The sequence below is a fragment of the Anastrepha ludens genome, chromosome 5 (genome assembly GCF_028408465.1).
Source record: "Anastrepha ludens isolate Willacy chromosome 5, idAnaLude1.1, whole genome shotgun sequence".
Taxonomy (NCBI): domain Eukaryota; kingdom Metazoa; phylum Arthropoda; class Insecta; order Diptera; family Tephritidae; genus Anastrepha; species Anastrepha ludens.
Window position 1 is genome coordinate 110,771,767 of NC_071501.1, and position 18,850 is coordinate 110,790,616.

The window sequence follows — 18,850 nt, forward strand, 5'->3', positions numbered from 1 at the left end:
GCCTAGCCGAGGTATATGAATTGATCCACCCACTCAATGCATTCTTTCTCGATAATTAAGAAATTTCTCGGCATGGGATTCTTTAAACTTATTTAAAATGCTAGAAAAAATGTACAAACCAGTGTGACTAAAACAAAACTTAAACAGAAAAGTGTAACCAAATACCTTAGGGAAACTTATTCGTATTTTCATTCATTCTGAATTCGAGTGGCCAATATTAGTGAACATTCAAAGGTGGAGGTAAAGACATTAAATAAAGAAAAACAAAATCAGAAATAATGGGCGCTACCAAGCAATTACTCCACACAAAAAAATCCCAAAAGCCATAGCTACTCAATCACCCAATTTATTAAGCCACTGAAATAAATTCCCTCTTTGACTTACCGCAATTTTGATTCATTCTCAAAGTGTTTCATAAAACTCTCGCTGGCTGTGTGATGATCCACAATTGTAATATTATGACTCTGATAGGAATGTAATACTGCTATATTCGCCTCAACCAGTGCCTTATCCTTCCACAGTGAGGTGGGTGTGCGCGTATCCAAATTCATCTTCAACGCAATGGTCTGTAAGAAAGTGGAGAAATTAGAAGCAACAGAAAGCTAATAATAACGATGTTGTTATATTGCAATAAAATGGTTTATTTTTTTTTGATTTATTGTGCAATTGAGCTGAAAATCTTATGGCTAAAGAAAAAGAAACAACATAAAAAAGAATTAAAATAAAATGTTTTTACTTGCCAGGCTTGATGGCAATGCTTACACTAAGATGAGGAGTAGAGTATATTGAAGTCATTTTGAAGGGAAAATACATAAAATCATTTCTGTATGAGTTGCCAAGAATTGGAGGAGGATGGGACTATACAACAAATTCTGTACCACTGTCAAGGCGAAAGCCAGAAATGCTCGGTATATACAGAGTGGCACAAAATTTGTCACCTGACAATCTTTGGCTATAATTCCTTTTCTAAGCCCTCGCTCTACTTTTGGATTATCTTTATTTGACTTATTGGCTCGCTCTACTTTTGGAGTATTTATTTTTGAAGTCTAGATTTTTTTTTAATAAGACTAGAAAATGATATCGCTGAAGTGACCGCCGCCAGAATTGTTGACCATACAGACCAATTTTGACAGATGTCTATGGATTTTGGTATGAAAACGAGCCTTAAAAAAGAGCAGAAAGAACAAGCCGATTCACTACATTTTCCAAAAGTCTCGATCACAGGTCCGTCATTTTTGACGAATATTCTCTTTCAGGGCTTCAAAGGTGTGACTTCCTTGTGACTTCAAAAAATGACATAAAAAAAAGTCTGGTGAAAAGAAATCGTTCGAGCTTTGCCGGCCAATGGAAAGAGGCTAGAAATATCCTGCCTTCAAAATTTCAGTTGTGGCTCGTGAACTATGCGCCGTTACTCTATCCTAAAAGTGTATATTCTTCAGTCCCAGCTTCAACAGTTCCATCTAACTAACACTCTATAAGTCTCTCATCATGCCCGTTACGCCATATATTAGGCAGAAGCTTGGACGATGACAATAACCGATGAGGCGTCCCTTGGAGCGTTTGACGGAAAGATTCTGCGGTAGAGTTTGGAACTTTGGTAACGGCGAGTATCGTAGGCGACATAGACATAGAGCAGCGAATGAAGATCCATTGGCTACGCTGGGTCATTTAGTCCGAATGGATACAAACGCTCTGGCCCGATGTGGTACCATTGATACCTGGTAGTGTCAGAGGAAGAGGAAGACCTCCTCTGCGTTAGCACGAGAAATAAACGACTGGATCGCTTTACTACACACGGTCCAAATCGCGTAAGTGGTTATCGCGCCAATCAAGAAAAAGAATTCATACAATTTAGGTAGGAGAAAGTCTTTGAGCATAGCGCTGTAGAGCTCGCCAGCCACAGTAGTCGCAAACAGCGATCTTTCGTCATACATACGCCAATTTTTGGCACCCTAGAAGCTATAGTTTTGCTTTTCCCCATATGCACAGAGATGGCAAAGGATCTCGTCGCTCTTAAAGATTTTCGATTAAAAGCTATGTTCCTCGTGCCCGAGGCTCAGGACAGCTTGAGAGTAAATTTCACGTGCTCGGCGATCAACAGCTAGCAGCCGATGCACTGTAAGTTCTTTGTAAGGAACATCTTCAAGTCTTTTACCGAAACTCCTTGTAAGGAGGGTCTTTTAATGTCCGAATGCATAGCACATTATCTCGTTAATATTCTAGAGTCCACTCATCTTTGTTTTCAGTCCAGTCATCTTCAGTCAGAGTTGCCTTATTTTCAATTCGGAGCTTGGCCAGTCTTGGCAGCATCTTATGTTGTTACATACTCTTCAAAGAGAGCGGCTAGAAGTTATAATGTTTGCCCAGCCATTTTTGGATGGACGGGAATCTGCGCCAGCACCACCAACTTCACAAATGTCAAAGTAGAATTGAAATTTCGCCGTTTCCAAAAATTATAGCATTTTCCGATAGGTGTGACTTTTCCACCAATTTGCACTTCTTTAAGAAACTTGGTGTTATTAATTTCATGAAAATTAAGAACCTGACGAAATTCATCTTCTATACGAATAAGTCATAGAAGGCAGATGTAATTGTAAGCCGCTTGCTAGATCACAAATTTCTTATAGCTTTAGTGTGTTTCTTTTTCGAGGCGACCGCACAATCTAACTTACAATCGAGAACTATGAACACAACTCCAATGACTGGCGTCCAATCAACTAAGTAGGAAAGAAATCAACCAAAAGATCTGCACTAGAACTGAGCATGAGTTGACAATTCTCTCAAAGCCTTTTCGGTCACAATAACCTATAGGGCATAAACAGAAAGTCCGACTAAGTTATTCTGCAAGTAAACTTTGGCAAGAAGCCTGGTTTTTTAATAGAATAGAAGGGCTCGCAGAAGAGTTTAGAATCCGATCACCACGCATACAATTTGTTCACAGATGGATCCAAAAAGGCGGAAGGACTAGGGGCAGCTGTCTTCTGCACGCACTTTGATCGTCAAAAGTATTTCAGGCTTCCTAATCCCTGTAGCATATTTCAAGCTGAGATCTAACCAAAGCAGCTGAATTAGCGTTGGAATTTACTCCACTCGACTTTCGCGCAAATATCTTCTTCGATAGTAAAGCAGCTGTTAAAGCAATAATAGTTGTAATGAATAGTTTGGAATGCATGCAGATCCAAAATGGACGAGCTCTGCGAGAATACACTAGCCACAATGTACTGGATAGCAAAGCACAAAGGAATAGAGGGAAATGAGAGAGTTGACGAGCTTGCTAAGGCAGGATGAGTACGTCGAACATATATCCCTCAATTTCAGTACTGAGGACGGAACTAGACGAGAAACTAGCTTTAGAATGGCAATCTCTACGGGAAGCCTCGACTTCCTACAAGGCCAAAATAAGGCTACGAACTTGCAACTCGAAAACAACCAACTTTATTTAGTCACTCCGAAGGAAGGAAGGATGTAAAATATTGGTTGGAGTACTGACGAAGCATTGCCTCACTCCATATCACGCAGCTAAAATTGGTCTAGAACGTCACGTGTAACTTATTCAAAGAAGAAACGTGGACGGTAGAACACCTCCTTCACTACTGTCCTGCAGTAAGCAGAACTCGTTACAGCCACGTGGGATCGGTATACTTTTCATCGTTGAAGGATATTACTGGCAAAAGTTTAAACTGTTTATTAAAATTCGTCATCAACATCGACATGCATCACGAATTATGAACACGACTCTAACAACACTGGCAACAATACGGACTCTTGTGGCCTATCTGAGATCTATTCAGATCAGCCAGATTAACGTAACCTAACTTATGAAATGTTACATGCGAAGCGCACTTCATCACTCCATACTTTGGATACCAAGCGTTTAGTTTTCAGAGCTTTAATCAGCTATAAAATTTGTCTCTTGTAAGTGGCAATGCCGCGAAAGTTCTAACTAAACTGCGTGCGTACTACGATCATGCTTGGTATTACTCTCTTCCTTCTCTTTTGAAGAATGCCCCTAGAGATCCATAAGGCTTAATAAATTGAAGAAGCTTTTGCCAAGCTAATCAACTTTCGTTCTGACTATTTAGTGGCACCAAACATTTTAAATCTTGAATACTTCTACCTTAACAGGCACAGAGTAAAATGGGGGTTCCGAAGGAGGTATTCCTTAAATGAGGAACCTTATTTGTAGGCAGCTCGTCAAAAAACTGCAAATGCTGATAAATCTGTTTTGCCTTTTAAATAGCAAATATTTATCTATTTTTCCGAATGAATTGAATTTTACTTACGCACTATTTTGCCAAACACAAACTAGTTAGGTTTTGATAAACAGTCTGCTCGCACTTTTATGTACTTACCTCCAACATATTGCGTCTATTTGAGTCACACAAATTCCGACAACCAATTTCCGTTGACATATACCAACCGCTAAATGTAGTCGCTGTAAACTGGAGGCCACCGACATCGAACAGCATCGATGACACTGCGGGCACGGCATACCAGCGCAGGCTCAAATCCGCAAACCACTCAAATCTGTTTTGAGAAGAAGAGATTTATAAACGTACATTTGTATATCCATGTGCATGTAAAAATATATCTACGTAGCAAAGAATAACAAATCTAAATAGAACAGTAGTATGTAGTGTCACACTAGTGCGAGCGTGACTAGATTGGTACCAATTGCAAAATGGCCAATTAGTGGTGTACCATAGTTAGTTCTTATGTTCTTTATTTTAAAAAGATAATTATATACTGTATGTATACACAATGGGTGCTTATAATGCTTACATTTTCCTGGTACTAGATCATAGAAAATTTAACCACTTGGAAAAATGCAACGATGGCTTAACGAGACTACCTGTAAGTTAGAATTAGCTGGTCATAAAACTGAAGCGGTTCTAATAAATACTGGAGGGTGAAAGTCCTTAGGTAGCCACCAAATAATCTCAAAAAGGCGATCAAATATCTTGGAGTCTGGATCGACACAAAACTTAATTTCAGACAGCATTTAATAAAACATAAGCTCCAAGCGGCTTCTGTCAATGGTACCCTGAAGAGACTCCTCCCTAATATAGGAGCCCCAGGGAAATCGTAGGCGACTACTGCCCTTGATTGCTGACTTTATTATTCTTAATGCAGCAGCTATCTGGGCGGGGAAAAAGTCCAATATACGGGAAGTCACCCAGATACACAAGCAAGGTGCGCTGCGTGTAGCTTGCGCGTACCGAACGGTGTCTGATGATGCAATCTGTGTAATAGCTGAAAAGCCCCCCTCTGGAGCTCTTAGCAGATGAAACGAATCGACTGTATAACGTGCAAGGAGCATGGCCCACACCAGTATAAAAAACAGCTGAGGAATTGCTGGCAATATGTATGTGGTGACAGCGGTGGGATTAGTCACAAAGTGAGCATTGAACCGACAAACTCATACCACGTGTGAATGAGTGGTTAGAAAGAAAATATGGAGACACCGTCTACCATCTTTCGCAGTTGCTCAGCGGACAGCGGACTGTTTTCGGGAATACTTGCACTGTTTTAAGCTGGCAGACAGCTCTTTCTCTCCAAACTGCCCGAATATGTGCGCAACCAACAGTAAGTGGAAGGAAGCTAAACGTTCGCAGTTAAGATCATGATGCGACACGCCATATTAATTGGAAGCTCAAGGCGATGCGGCAGCAGCAGCAGAGAAAGCGAACGGTTTCTGACGAACGGACGACAAGCACAGTCTTTTGAGTGACACACTCAATAAAAAATCGGAGAGAAGATAAGACGGTAGTGGGTTAATAAAACTCTACTGCAACTTTTCCGATGTATCCTTTACTTTGGAACCAACGATAAACACAGTGGGAGTGATTGGGACTATCGCAGGCGTGAGGCTCGACGGCGTATAGCGTTCATGTGCCTGCAGAAGGGAAACCTGGACGCAGGTACCTGTGTCTTCAGACATAAACGCTGCTCTACCCAGATATAATGATTTTGTGGTCCCAGAGTAGAGTTAGCCAGGGTGGGAGGATTGTTATAATAATAGTGGGAGCGTGCCCCACATTCCATTAGTGTACCGGCACCTTTGAGATCTCTTTGACATTTTGACTTAAATCTTCATAAAGAAAAACTAGTAGAACGTACTATTATAACTTTCAAATGTTGTCAGTCGAAATAATTAAAAATAAGTATATGATGCCACATTTTTTTTCATTTTGATTCAAAGAATTCAGATACAGGAGTGTCATTATAAACTACAAAAATAACTAAAACTTCAGTACGCACAATTTAAACTCAAAAGCGTATTTATAAAAATTCATTTAAAATCATTCCCCTATAGTTGAGAGAGCAGCATAAATATTCATACAAAGCACAGCAATTTGAGATATTTCTAATATTACATAAATCTAACGTCTTTTCACTAAACTGCTCTAAAAGAAATTTTTTATAAATTGGGCAGATGCCTTTGACGTTTTAAATGTTTTCAGAGACATTCAAGTTATATACTGTACAGACGGTAGAAAGCTCATTCTTAAAAGTTCTCGCAATTAGGTTAAGAAGACTTCCTCTTGCACGGAAAATTAAGCTAATAGCGTAGGCAGAAAAATCATCACTGAAATATTTAATATCTCTAAGTGCTAAGTTAGCATACAAATCGTGTGATTCTGATTTAACAGCAGAGTCCAGAAAAGTCGAAAGGTACAATTTTTTTTATTTTTAAAATTGTCTAAAAACGAAGGTATGAACGCAGAAAAGGATGGAGAAGTAAAAGCAGTAAGAGGCTCCATATATAACATTACCGAGATATCCTTCCATTTTTCTACCCGATGGGCGCCGAGGCGTACAGTCCCTTCAGCAAGGATATGAGGATGTGTGGATGTGACTTGGCAAAATAAAGCACCGGAAGACAATGTGCAGATGTGCTCGGAGCGTATGCGACAGCAAAGCAACACTCATGGCCTTATATGTACAGCCCCCAACCACTTTAACGGTATTTGAGTCTTTTAGGTTAGGTTAGGTTGTAATGGTTGCGCAGAAAGGGGCCCACTTGGACCAAAGAAGTTTAGTTTATCCTTTGTGCCTCGTACGCCTCCGATTCAAACGTGGCCAGAAGGATTTCGCGACCTTTGACTTTCGTGTACTTGCCCAGCACACGCTGAGTTGGTGCAAGCCCATCCTTCCAGGAGTAGAGCGCAGATTGTCAAGGGGATCCCGATCCTCTCCTTTCGCGGGCAAACTACTTCACAGGTCCCTTGCCTGGCCAGCTCGTCGGCTTCGCAGTTTCCAGCAATGTCACTATGACCAGGTACCCAGATTATCCTTATGTTTAAGAATTTAGATGCAATCGAAAAAGAGACCAGGCATTCTCTGACCTTTTTCGAGTGCACCAAAATAGAACCCAGGGCTCTAATTGCCGCTTGGCTGTCGGAGTAAATATTTGCCTTCTTAACAGTTATTACGCAAGTAAGTAGCCAGTCAGCTACTTCTTTGATTGCGGCCACCTCTGCTTGAAACTCACTGCAGTGATCTGGTAACATGAACCTCTTTGCAGAATACTCCACCTCCAACCCTACCGTCGAACTTCAAGCCATCCGTGAACAGGTTAACCAGGCCCTGTCCCAGGTGTTCCCCCGGTCCACTCCTCCCTGGATGAAATATGGGTGAAGAAAGTTCCTGTAAATCCAGGCAGAACTATCAAGGTAGGCATAATATCCTAATGCTAATATGGGTTCCGAGGCACGTGGATATCGTGGGTAACGAGACCTCTGAATCTTTAGCTGGGACGGGCTCTGAGGCCACTTCTTTGGCCGGATCCCGCTCCGCCACTCCCTTCTGCCGCTATCAAAGCCAAGGTTAGCAAACGAGTTGCTTCAACCCACAAATGAGCTTGACAGGCTGAGAGAGGCTACAGATGGACAAAACTGATGTTACCTGTCATGTCCGCCCGACTGTCGCATATTCTCCTTTTATTATTCAGAAGGGACTGTAGGCAACTAGTTGGACTGATGGCAGGCCATTTTATATGGACGAAGCATTTGGAAAAGGTAGGCACCTCAGACAATGCACTCTATCCAGTATGTGACACTGATGTGATAAGAAGTGACCACTTTGGCTCCTTGGGTAGATTTAAAGAAAATTAAATTAGTTTGTAAAAAATCCTAATTCTAAGTACAGTAGATTCTGTTTTTATGCGGCTTTTTTTATGCGGTTTTGAAATAGTGCGGTTTTTTTTTAATTAAAAATGCATGTCGACCTATCGGGAATTTTACATATAATCAAGATTCTAAACCAGCTAAGCAAAAACTCATCACACATTATATCAAAAAAACTAACCTTACAAGTGTGGAACCGCCTGCATCACCATCCAGATCAGACGTGTACATTTCCTCAAGTGACGGAAGTGATTTTACGCCAAATCCTAAACGAATGCGCAACATGCGGGTATTGTCTGATTCTATTTCTGACGATGTAAATTTATTTTTCGATTCTGACGTTTCTTAAATAAAGATATAATTTTCAAAAATACAATTTTTTTTTATGCGATTTTATTACATTATTTCAGATTTATGCGGTTCTTAGCACTTTTGAAATGTATTTATAGTTTTACTAAAGAACTGGTAGTTTTTTTATGCTGTTTTTTTTATGCTGTTTCTTGCGGAACGTATATACTGCATAAAAACAGAATCTACTGTATTATATCAAAGGCGCATGAAAACTTAGCAAAGAAGGCAAAAGATTTCATTTTTGCTTTGCTATTCAAATGCACAATTGACGGCTGGTTGAAAAGGTTATCTATTGTAGAGTATCCCTTGCGAAAATCAACTTGAAACTCCGTAGTGATTTTGTTCAAATCAATCCAAACATTAACGCGTGCTAACAGAAGCCCGGTAAATATTTTATACAGAGTGCCAAGCAGGGAGAGTCCGCTCCAATTAGTGGTGAATGCAAAATAAATATTATTTCATTGCTATAAAAAAGAATGTTTCCAACGTTAGGAATGAAGGTTAGATGAATTTAAATGTTGATGATGTCAATCACCTACTTTTTTGTGCATTATGGAACAGTTCATTAACTGGGGTAAAACTGATGCAGACTTACTAGTTCGGTCATTAGAATAATGCTGATGCTTAGGATGACAACTGGCATTTCGAAATACGCCGCCAAATTGAAATTTCCACTTTCTAGAATTGAAAAATATAAAAAACGAACTTTAACGAATTTCAGTTGCAAACCAAGTTGGTAGCGGAGTAGTTCAGAACCAGTTGGTTTGATTACAGGTTAGTGCGCACTTCCAATTGATGGGCATGTCAACGTAAACGAAACAAACAAGTGAACTCCTACAGATACACAAATTTATGTAGCAATCCACCAAATATATATGTAGTTTTAGTTTTTATGTTTGTGTAGTGCGAGGATTGCCAAAATTGCTAAGCGAAGACTTTTCAAATATTCTCTCACACCTGAAGGGTCGCAAATTGCCAAACCAGCAATGCGATGTTGTGGAAAAAATTTAATGCCTGTTGAGTCAATACACTAACCTAACGATTTGTTAAGCCATTAAACTTAATGTGAACACTTTCGACCTTTTGCTTGGGTTATTTCAGCAGCCCACAAATCGTCCAAGTTTAACTTCCTGCATCCTTTAGCTTTGTTTGAATGAAAGTATTTATTTGGATGTGAATGTCTCCCATTTGTCTAATTTCCTCAAACAGGTGACAACTAAACTATTTTCGCAAATTTATCACATTCTTGTGGTGTGGAGCTTTGTGAGTTGTAAATTTTGGAGGGTAAAAAATGGTTTGGTGTCACTTGACAGGAAAGCTCATTAACTTGGTTTGGTGTCACTTGATAGGAAAACTCATATGCTTCCTATAAATTTATGCAGATATATATTTGTTTGTAACTGTTGTAAATATCGGATACTCCAAGGTAAAATGACCGAAACTCAGGTTTTATGGACTTGTTAAGTGAAGGAAAATATTCAAAAAGTTCAAAGAATTCAAAGTTCAGCCCACGCAACTCGCTTCTGTGAAAAGTTTTGGCAGCCAGCCAACTGGATATAAGCAGCCTCTAATCACTTCCGACTTCGCTCAAATTTCCTCAAACTAGTTTGGGGAAGTGTTAAAGTGAGAGAACAAGCGCTGGTGGATGCACTCCAACATATTCGGCTTAAACTTACACCACGGTTTGCAACTTATGCTCACTAGCGAGAGTGCAACTCCAAAATATATAAGTATTGCGCTTAAGATCTCATCAGTAGGGTATGTTGTTGTAGCAGTTTACTAAACCTTCTCAGTGCAATGTAGATTACCGGTCGTCTTTATCTATATTAGCTCATCTAACGGTAGACCCAGGTAACTTACTGTTTCGACAGGTTGGGTCCAGAGGAAAAAGAGTGTTAGGTAAATAGATTTAATGGGGCATGAGAAAAGGTGGTTAGTATCGAGTTGTAGTAGTATGTCGGGGTTAATTCTGAATAAGCAAGACTTTGACCTGCTACTGTATATAGAACGTAATTGTGCCAAGGCTACGCGGGTATCTCGGGGTAACTGGAGCTCTTCATCTACTGTGGATGGTGGTTGGACTCCGATTGCGGCATTCGGAGGTCGGGAGTTTGAGAAGCTGGTAAGTGTCTTCCGATGAATGTCGTTAAGTGCACGTCTAAACAGTGTCCAGTCCACTCCTAAATCTCGTCGGAGTATTTGAAGAGGTGCCTCCTGACGTGCCTGGGAGGCGGCTCTGGTTCAAGCAGGTGTCTACATGGGGGAAACCTACGATAGCAACCTAGTAGAAACTGTTTGCTGAGCAGTTTGTTGTGGTCCTTCACAGGTAACATCTGTGCCTCCTTATGTAGGTGTTGTAGGAGTGCATCAGGGGACATTCCGTCGCTAACCTAATAGCAGTTTTTTTGCATGTCTGGAGATTTGTCCACCTCGTATCACTCATTTCAGACGACAAAACAGGCGCAGAATAGTTTAGAACCGGCCGGCCAACTACTTTAAATCTCGCCAGCAACATTTCTTTGGCTTTGTCCCAAGTACTGCCGGCTAGCCATTTGAGGACCTCGATTTTGGACTTTAGTAGCAATTGCGGTTATGTGCACAGAGAAGGAGAGCAAACTATCAAAGATAACTCCCAAAGTTTTGGGGTTGTTTACAGTTGGTATGGGTGTGTCATTGCCTTTAACCTTGAACTGTAGTTTTTCCATGTGGTAAAGAGGGTTGCCCACTAAGTGGGGGGAAAGTTAAAGATTCCTCGCAGTGAAAAAGCGAGAAAGACTGGTAAGGTAATCGTTTACTTTAGTGCACGGACCTTGAATGTCATTGCCCGAGACCATTATCGTACAATCGTCAGCGTAGGAGACCAGTGAGACTCCATATGATGTCTGGGCGAGTTGTAATGTGTAAGGACACCAACCTGCGAAACACCTTGCTTACTTTATCTTCCTCTGTATAGAGTTTTGGCCTCGAAAAATTACTAACGACTGCCGACCACTCGAATAATTCGCGGACCACCTATTCAACCCGGCGGGAGTGTCGACTTTATAATGTCATATAGTAGCTGAAAGTGGCTGACTGTGTCGACAAACTTCTTCGGGTCCAACGCTAGTAGGGCAGTCCTCTCGCAGAGGCGGTTTTGGTTAAGCCCGCGGTTTATCTGGGGGTTTATGGCGGTGAGCGCTTTGGTGGTGCTGAAAACTCTTGGGAAACCATGAAGTGGATCTGAGGCCAGATGTTTCGTGTAAAGTGGAAGTAGGAGGGCTTCAAGAGTCTTCACTATTGGGGAAAGGAGAGATACCAGTAGGATATGTTCAGTAGTGGCTGCAAATGATTCGCTATTCATGCGTGTCTCGAGTGCTCCAAGAAAAGTTGCAACGAAAAATATAACAAAACAACGTATTAGAAACGCCTCTTTTGAAGTTGACTACGTCCGATCTGCGATTCGTTAAATGTAAAAAGCTCCATTTGCTTGGTTGGTTCATTCGTTGAAAATATTGGCCAACTCTTCAAAATCGGCCAAACCAGCATATGGATCGACGGCCCAGCATATGGACACTTGTTCCATTGTCCAGGAATTTAGTATTATTCAGTAAACTGAATTCTGCAAGAGCAGAAATTGTTGATTTCCTCATCGAAATAAAGCGCAAACGCTTACTTTACATACTTCACCTTATATTACTCGTAATAAATGCCGCACTTGTCTTTAATATAAATATACATATATAGCATTACATAACATCTACAATTAAATGAAATAACTATTTTCAAAATTCTTTTTTTTTTATTTTTTTTTGTTTTAATGTGTTTTTTTTTTATTTCATTTTTTTTTTTTTTTTTTGTATATGCCCTAATAAATAACTTACTTTGGATGACTTAACGGCACTTCCAATATTAATTCCGGTGGATAATCGAAATAGTCCGGATCGTGACCATTTGCTGACACAACTAACGGCAAAATATCCCATTCAGTACCTTTGCCCTTCCAGCCCAATTTGAGGCAAACCTAAAATGACGATGCAGAGATATTACTTTCAAAAATTTTCTTTAATACCAAAATCATCTTGCTAGCAAAACGAAATTCAATAAAAAGACTCGATTAACTATAAAATATGCAAGACTTCTAAATGCATATGCATGTATGTGTGCGCATATAAATCAAAAAGCCAAATAAAATGTCAGCGTGAAAAAATTGCTTAAAAATATAAAATACTAAATTCATCAGTGCAGCAGCCAGCTTAGCCCAGCCTGTGTGTCTGTTTCCAGCTACAACAGCCGGTAGCTCGTTCGCTTGTTTTCTCCTCTTCTCTTCTCCTCTCCTTATCCACTTTCGAGTCTTCACCTAAGGGGACTTTATGCTAAATTTAAATAAATAACTAAAATCTCTTTGTTGGTCCAACTAATGCGTTAAGTAAACACCAGCGGCTGTGGATGCTGTTAGGAATGGCAGGAATATGGCAGCGCAATCGGAGAGCATTGAGATGAATACTCGTATGTTGCCATGAAATCTACATATAGGTATGTATACATATTTATATGTATGTATGTGTTAGTGCACATTTGACAGGAACATAAATTGATAGCTGTCCGTTTGGACGATTGTGAATTTAATGTAAACTGAAGTGAGCTGTACACGTTAGGATGTCGTGTAGGCAGTCGTGGCATGACTTGGTGTAATTGTAGGAGGTGGGTTTTTTATTCATTTATATTAACGAACTCTGTTTAGAATCATGAAAAATTTGTGATTGCTAGAATTTAAACGGGTCCTAATACCTTAGAATTATAAGTTTCGCATTTCTGAAAGTGCCCTCGAATGGGCATGCAAATTTATGACTTCTGCAGAAGCTGTCTAGATAAGGAAGACTAAGAGACGATTCCGGATCTCCTGTCCTTATGCTGCTCTACGTAGATGTAGATTCACTATTTTAGGTAGAACATTTTTTAATGAATTAGAAGGTCTCAGTATTGTGCCAATCAGAGATCTTCTAAAATTTTTGAAAGTATACTCTCGTTTTAGGAAAGATAAGGAAAAGTTCTCCATGCGGCATCGCAATGTGCTATGAGCCTGAGTTTGTAAGGTAAGGTGCATTAAACAGGGCTAGTTTAATAAGTTGGCAGCCCTTGGTCGGGAAAAACCTGGCTGCCATGGAAATACCTCCTGATGTACCCCCTACAACACGTACATAATGAGGCACAGATGGTCCTAGTGAAGGAGCACAACAAAAGGCTCAGTAAACAGTTTCTACTCGGGTGCTACCGTAGATTTCAGCCCTGTAGACACCTGCTTGAAACTGATCCGCCTCCCAGGCACTATTCCGACGAGATCCAAGACAAAATTAACCGACAACTACTGGACCGGACAGTGTTTGGACAAACGCTCAATGACATTCATCGGAAGACACTTACCACCTTCGTAAGCTCCCGACCTCCGAATGCCGTAATCGGAGTCCAACCACCACCCTCAGATGATGAAGAGCTTCAACCTCTCCTTCAATCTCATCTGCAGAAGCTGTCAAGCTGAAGGGGTGAAGGAATGTCCTTTTTATTACTTATGTGAATGTCCAAGACTAGCCAGGGCACGACTTCGCTCTTTCGGTAAGGCTTTCTTACAGCAAATTAATCAGATCTCAGACATCGAGAAAAATAATTTGCTGATATACTTGGACCTCACTAAATGCATCTGACTTAAAAAAAAAATAAAGACATCATCACACGAGGACAGTGGTAGTAAAACGGTGCTGGTCGCTAATTAGGATTATTTCAGTAGAAATACTCAACCATTCAACAACAACGCCGGGAGACCCGCGAAACTTTGGCACATTTACGTTCTGAAAACTGTGGCAGACTAAACTCCTACCTATCCAGAATTGACATCGACATCCCCCACATGTTAAGCAAGTGAAGGCACCCCGCACGATACTAACCACCTTTTCGCATGCCTCATCAAATCTACTCACCTAACACCCCCTTCCCTCTGGACCCAACCTGTCGAAACAGCAAGTTTCTTATCAAGGCCTACCGTTAGATGAGCTAGATGAAGACGACCGTTAACTAACTATATTACACTGACAGGGTTTAGTAAGCTGTTACAACAACAAAAAAGCCTGATTGTGTCCCAATTCAACCTAACTTAATCTAACAACAATAACAATAACTGTTTTACCTTCTTTTAAACCTTCTCGGTTCGATTTGCCGGCAGGTGGATTGAATGAGCTTCGTTGGGACATACTTTGGATCTCACAGCAAACTTAGACTAAGGCGAGTCTATTAAAAGGTGATATTAGCTGATTAATTTTTGTTTTTCTTTCGCGATGTACATAAGGACGCCAGCATAAATTGAAATGGCGAAAGGGAACGACTCCTTCGCACCATCATCGTATGCTTCTAACTCCAACTGCATGTCGGCTATTCAATGCAGTTCGTCCCGCTCTTTTTATTTTCTATTCTCTATCTATTTTCTTTTGCCCTGAAATTATAATGTACGAGACGTTGTTGTTGGTCTAGTGGTATCACCTGTAATAATTGCGCCTTACCTAAAATCACGATCATAAAAGCAATAAAAATTTCTTTCCCTGCTTCAGTGGCCTGCCTTTAAAAAATATATGGGCCAATACTTACACTAATTTCCTCTACCGCACAACCCAATCTCACAGAAACATAATTGTATATGTATGTGTGTACATATACAGTCTCAGTACTCACCTCAGTAAATTCCGCATTCATAGGATCTCCAATGATTTTACCATCGGTCTGCTTATATCCAGCATACGAAATGAGTTGGCTGTTCCAAATGCGATAATCGTGGCGGCCATCTGTGCGCTGCGGAAATATCGTAATTGCCGATCTACAAACCAAAATAAAGAAATGAAACAAATTTGAAAATCACAAAGTAGGAAATCCATTGTAAATGCGATAAGGCGGATGGCGGAATGTAGATAAAAGAGAATCTGAGTAAATACAAATACAAATTTTCACGCAATAAAAAACAACTTACTATTGCGCAATAAACCAATAAAAAATATATGGAAAACAGAACAAAAATTAAAAAAAAAATAATAATAGTTGTGGGAAAAGTTCAGAAAGTTTTATTGAAAATAAAGTTCTGCCACCAAAGGTCACCAGCAAATTGTCCGCAGTGCAATGTAGGTTTGTATCTAGTCGTGCACTCATATGTACCCACATATGCGCTCTGCTGTGTCCAGCATTCAGGGGCTACAATTTAACAGTAAATAATAATGCAGATTAGAAACCCAACTTTCAATAACGCCTCAAAACAATTTTGTCGCCAACAAAGTGCTAAATCGAAATTGATTGCACAGTTGCCATTTATGTGTGTAGTTGTTGTTTTTTTTTTTCTGTTTCATTTGATTGCTACTTTTTGTTTGCTTTTCACTTCGATTTGTTTGGCCAGAAATGCAAATGTCAATCGTTTTGTTGATTTTTCATTGTTTTTACTTTTTTACTCTCCACTTTTCTCTCAACAGTTTTACTGGTGCGCTGTTAAATCTGCATTGAAATTTTTTATTTTTAACTCCACATTAAACAACTGGAATGGTGCAATCCTTTGTTAGGCTATACAAAAATATTTTTTTTTTTGCTTAAACTAACTTTTGTGAAATAAATAACTACAACAATAAAATGCTGAGAATTCAAAGTAGCGCATATTTGCCAAATCATGGAAAATTTAAAAGCTACTAATTTTGGGTAAAATTAGAGGCAAAGGTAAATTATTATGCAGAGGCCATTAAAAGTTGGCACAGAGGCTTACAGGAAAAAATCCACTAGTAGGCGGCACGCAACTTATTATTGACAACGAAATGTGGTTTGGTTGGTTGGTATCTTGAATATCTGGATATTTTAATAAAATCACTCGATTTCGGGATCGGTCCCGAAATATTATTTTCTTCAATTCAGTAAAATTAAAAAAAAACTAGTTTGGTTTTGACATTAACTAAATTGTAATGTCGGGATTTCAGAACTAATACCGAAATATGGTATTATTTTCTTCATTTCAGTCAGTCATTCAGAGTCTAGGCTTCTTTTGATAACAAATAAATTTTAGCCCAGGAATTTCAGAACTAATACCAAAATATTATTTTCTTCAATTCAGTAAAATTTAAAAAAAATTATATTTATTTTGGCATTGAATAAATTGTAATCCCGGGATTTCGAGACTGGGCCTGAAATAATATTTTCCTCATGGCAGTAATATTAAAAAAAAACTATGTTTTTTTTTAAATTAACTAAATTGTAAACTCTGGATATTGGGTTAATACCGAAATATTATTTTCTTCAATTCAGTAAAATTTAGAAAAAAAATAGAAACTATATTTTCTTCAATTCAGTAAAATTTTGTTAAAACTAGATTTGTTTTGACATTTAATAAATTTTACTGAAAATTAAAAAAAATATATTTGTTTTGACATTAAACAAATTGCAGACGCGGGATTTGAGGACTAGTCCCGAAATATTTTTTTTTAAATTCGTTACAATTCAATAACAAAAAGGATTTGTTTTGACAGTTAATAAATTTTACTGAAAATTTTATTAAAAAAAAAATTTTTGTTTTGACATTAAATAAATTGCAGTCCCGGAATTTCAAGACTAGTCCCGAAATATTTGTTTTTTTTTTAACTCGGTACAATTTAAGAACAAAAAGGATTTGTTTTGATATTTAATCAATTTTAGTGAAAATTGTAAATAAAAAGGTATTAAGGATTTAAGGAGATCAGTCAGATTAAAAGCCAAAGACACTTTTGAAAATAATTATTTAAATTTAAGCCGATATGCATTATCTCCGCACCAAAATTATAAACATATTGGCAATATCCTCAGGGAAAAAAATTACCAAAAATCAACGATCATTTTGAGCGACTTCAAAATTGTATCCATATTGCTGATTAAAAAATTTGAAAGTTTGACGAAAATTTAACGATTTTTTTTTTTAATTTTGTACAAAATGCAAATGTAAACGAACTGTAATTTTTTGAAAAAAATGCATTCAAAAAATAAATAAATAGTAAAACTTTCGATATTGAGCAGTTATAATTTTGCAACAAGGTATGCAACGTATATCGGAATTTAATTTAAATAATTATTTTCAAAAGCGCCCTTGGACTTTCAAAACCAAAAGTATTCACAGGAAAATACTTGCAAAACAAAAAATTCTGTTAATCGGAGTCACCAATCCAACTGTAAATCACTCAACTCTATAAGAACTCTTCGCATATGAGCAACAAATCATATACATATATGAGGGTCGTTAGAAAAGTCCGTGAAAAGTCAGAGAGAAAACATTTCTGACGCGTTATATTAAGTTAGTAGCATCTCTTGGAAGAACACACCCAGATCCGCCCATTTCTTTGTGTTTGGCCTTCGTTTGAATCAAGGAAGTCAAGTAATTTTCCTTTTCCAACATGACAACGCACCTGTTCACGCCTCAGTAGTTGTGGGCGCAAAATTAATGGGAATAGTCGCTAGACTGGGAAAAAGATTTTATATAAACGAGAGGGTGATTGCAGAAACGAATGGTTATTTGTCAGACTTGGACAAATCCTATTATTCAACAAACTAAAGAAGTAATATACAAAAATCAGAAACTTTTAGTTGATTTTTTTTTTGCCTAAAACTAAGTATGTAATTGGGATTAATGTGAAATTTTTTAAAATAAATTTATCCCTGCAACAATTAAATTAAAAAATATAAAACTAAACTAAATAAATTATTACTAATTCCGAGATTTTCGGTTTAAAAAAAATCGGTATACCGTAAATATGGGATCTCAGGACTGGCATCCCTAGTAGGGCCTAAAAATGTTTAGCACAACTACCTTTTTTATTTTTTGACATATTTAGTTTTCCTCTTTTTGTGGGTTATAATTGAATTGTTGGAAATTTATTATGGAACCCTACCGTAAGACCACCAACAACGACTACAATACGCTATTCGTTTTACACAATTAGCCACACAAATTGATTTTTTAAATAATGTTTTGATGTCGGATGAAGCGCATTTCCATTTAAATGGTTATGTCAACAAACAAAACTGTAGATTGTGGGGCTCTGAAAATCCAAGGGCAACACACCAACGTCAGTTGCACCCATCTAAATGTACTGTTTGGTGCGGTGTTATGGCCACTAGAGTTATCGGTCCATATTTCTTCGAAAATGAGGATGAAACGCCGGAATCGATTTCAGGAGCTTCTTACAGAACATTGATTGAAAACCTTTTGCGGCCAATGGCGGAGCAGTCTCCTAATTTGTGGTTTCAACAAGATGGAGCAACTGCACATACTGATAGGCAAACTGGTAGGCATACTGGTAGGTCTTATTTAGCCCACCCTTTATATCTGTAGGTTATCTCCTAATCTCTTTTAA

The 18,850-nt window shown here is 38.6% G+C and overlaps 1 protein-coding gene across 1 annotated transcript in view; it reads right to left on the bottom strand.

Moving 5' to 3' along the window:
• Nucleotides 1-18,850, bottom strand: part of LOC128865338 (nitric oxide synthase) — a 189,876-nt gene that overhangs the window by 97,146 nt on the left and 73,880 nt on the right. Inside the window, exons 5-8 of the mRNA XM_054105556.1 lie at nucleotides 15,177-15,318; nucleotides 12,341-12,480; nucleotides 4,353-4,527; nucleotides 385-566 (exon numbers count right to left, since the gene is read on the bottom strand). Of these exons, the coding sequence (XP_053961531.1) occupies nucleotides 385-566; nucleotides 4,353-4,527; nucleotides 12,341-12,480; nucleotides 15,177-15,318 (639 nt within the window). The remainder of the gene's footprint in view (nucleotides 1-384; nucleotides 567-4,352; nucleotides 4,528-12,340; nucleotides 12,481-15,176; nucleotides 15,319-18,850) is intronic.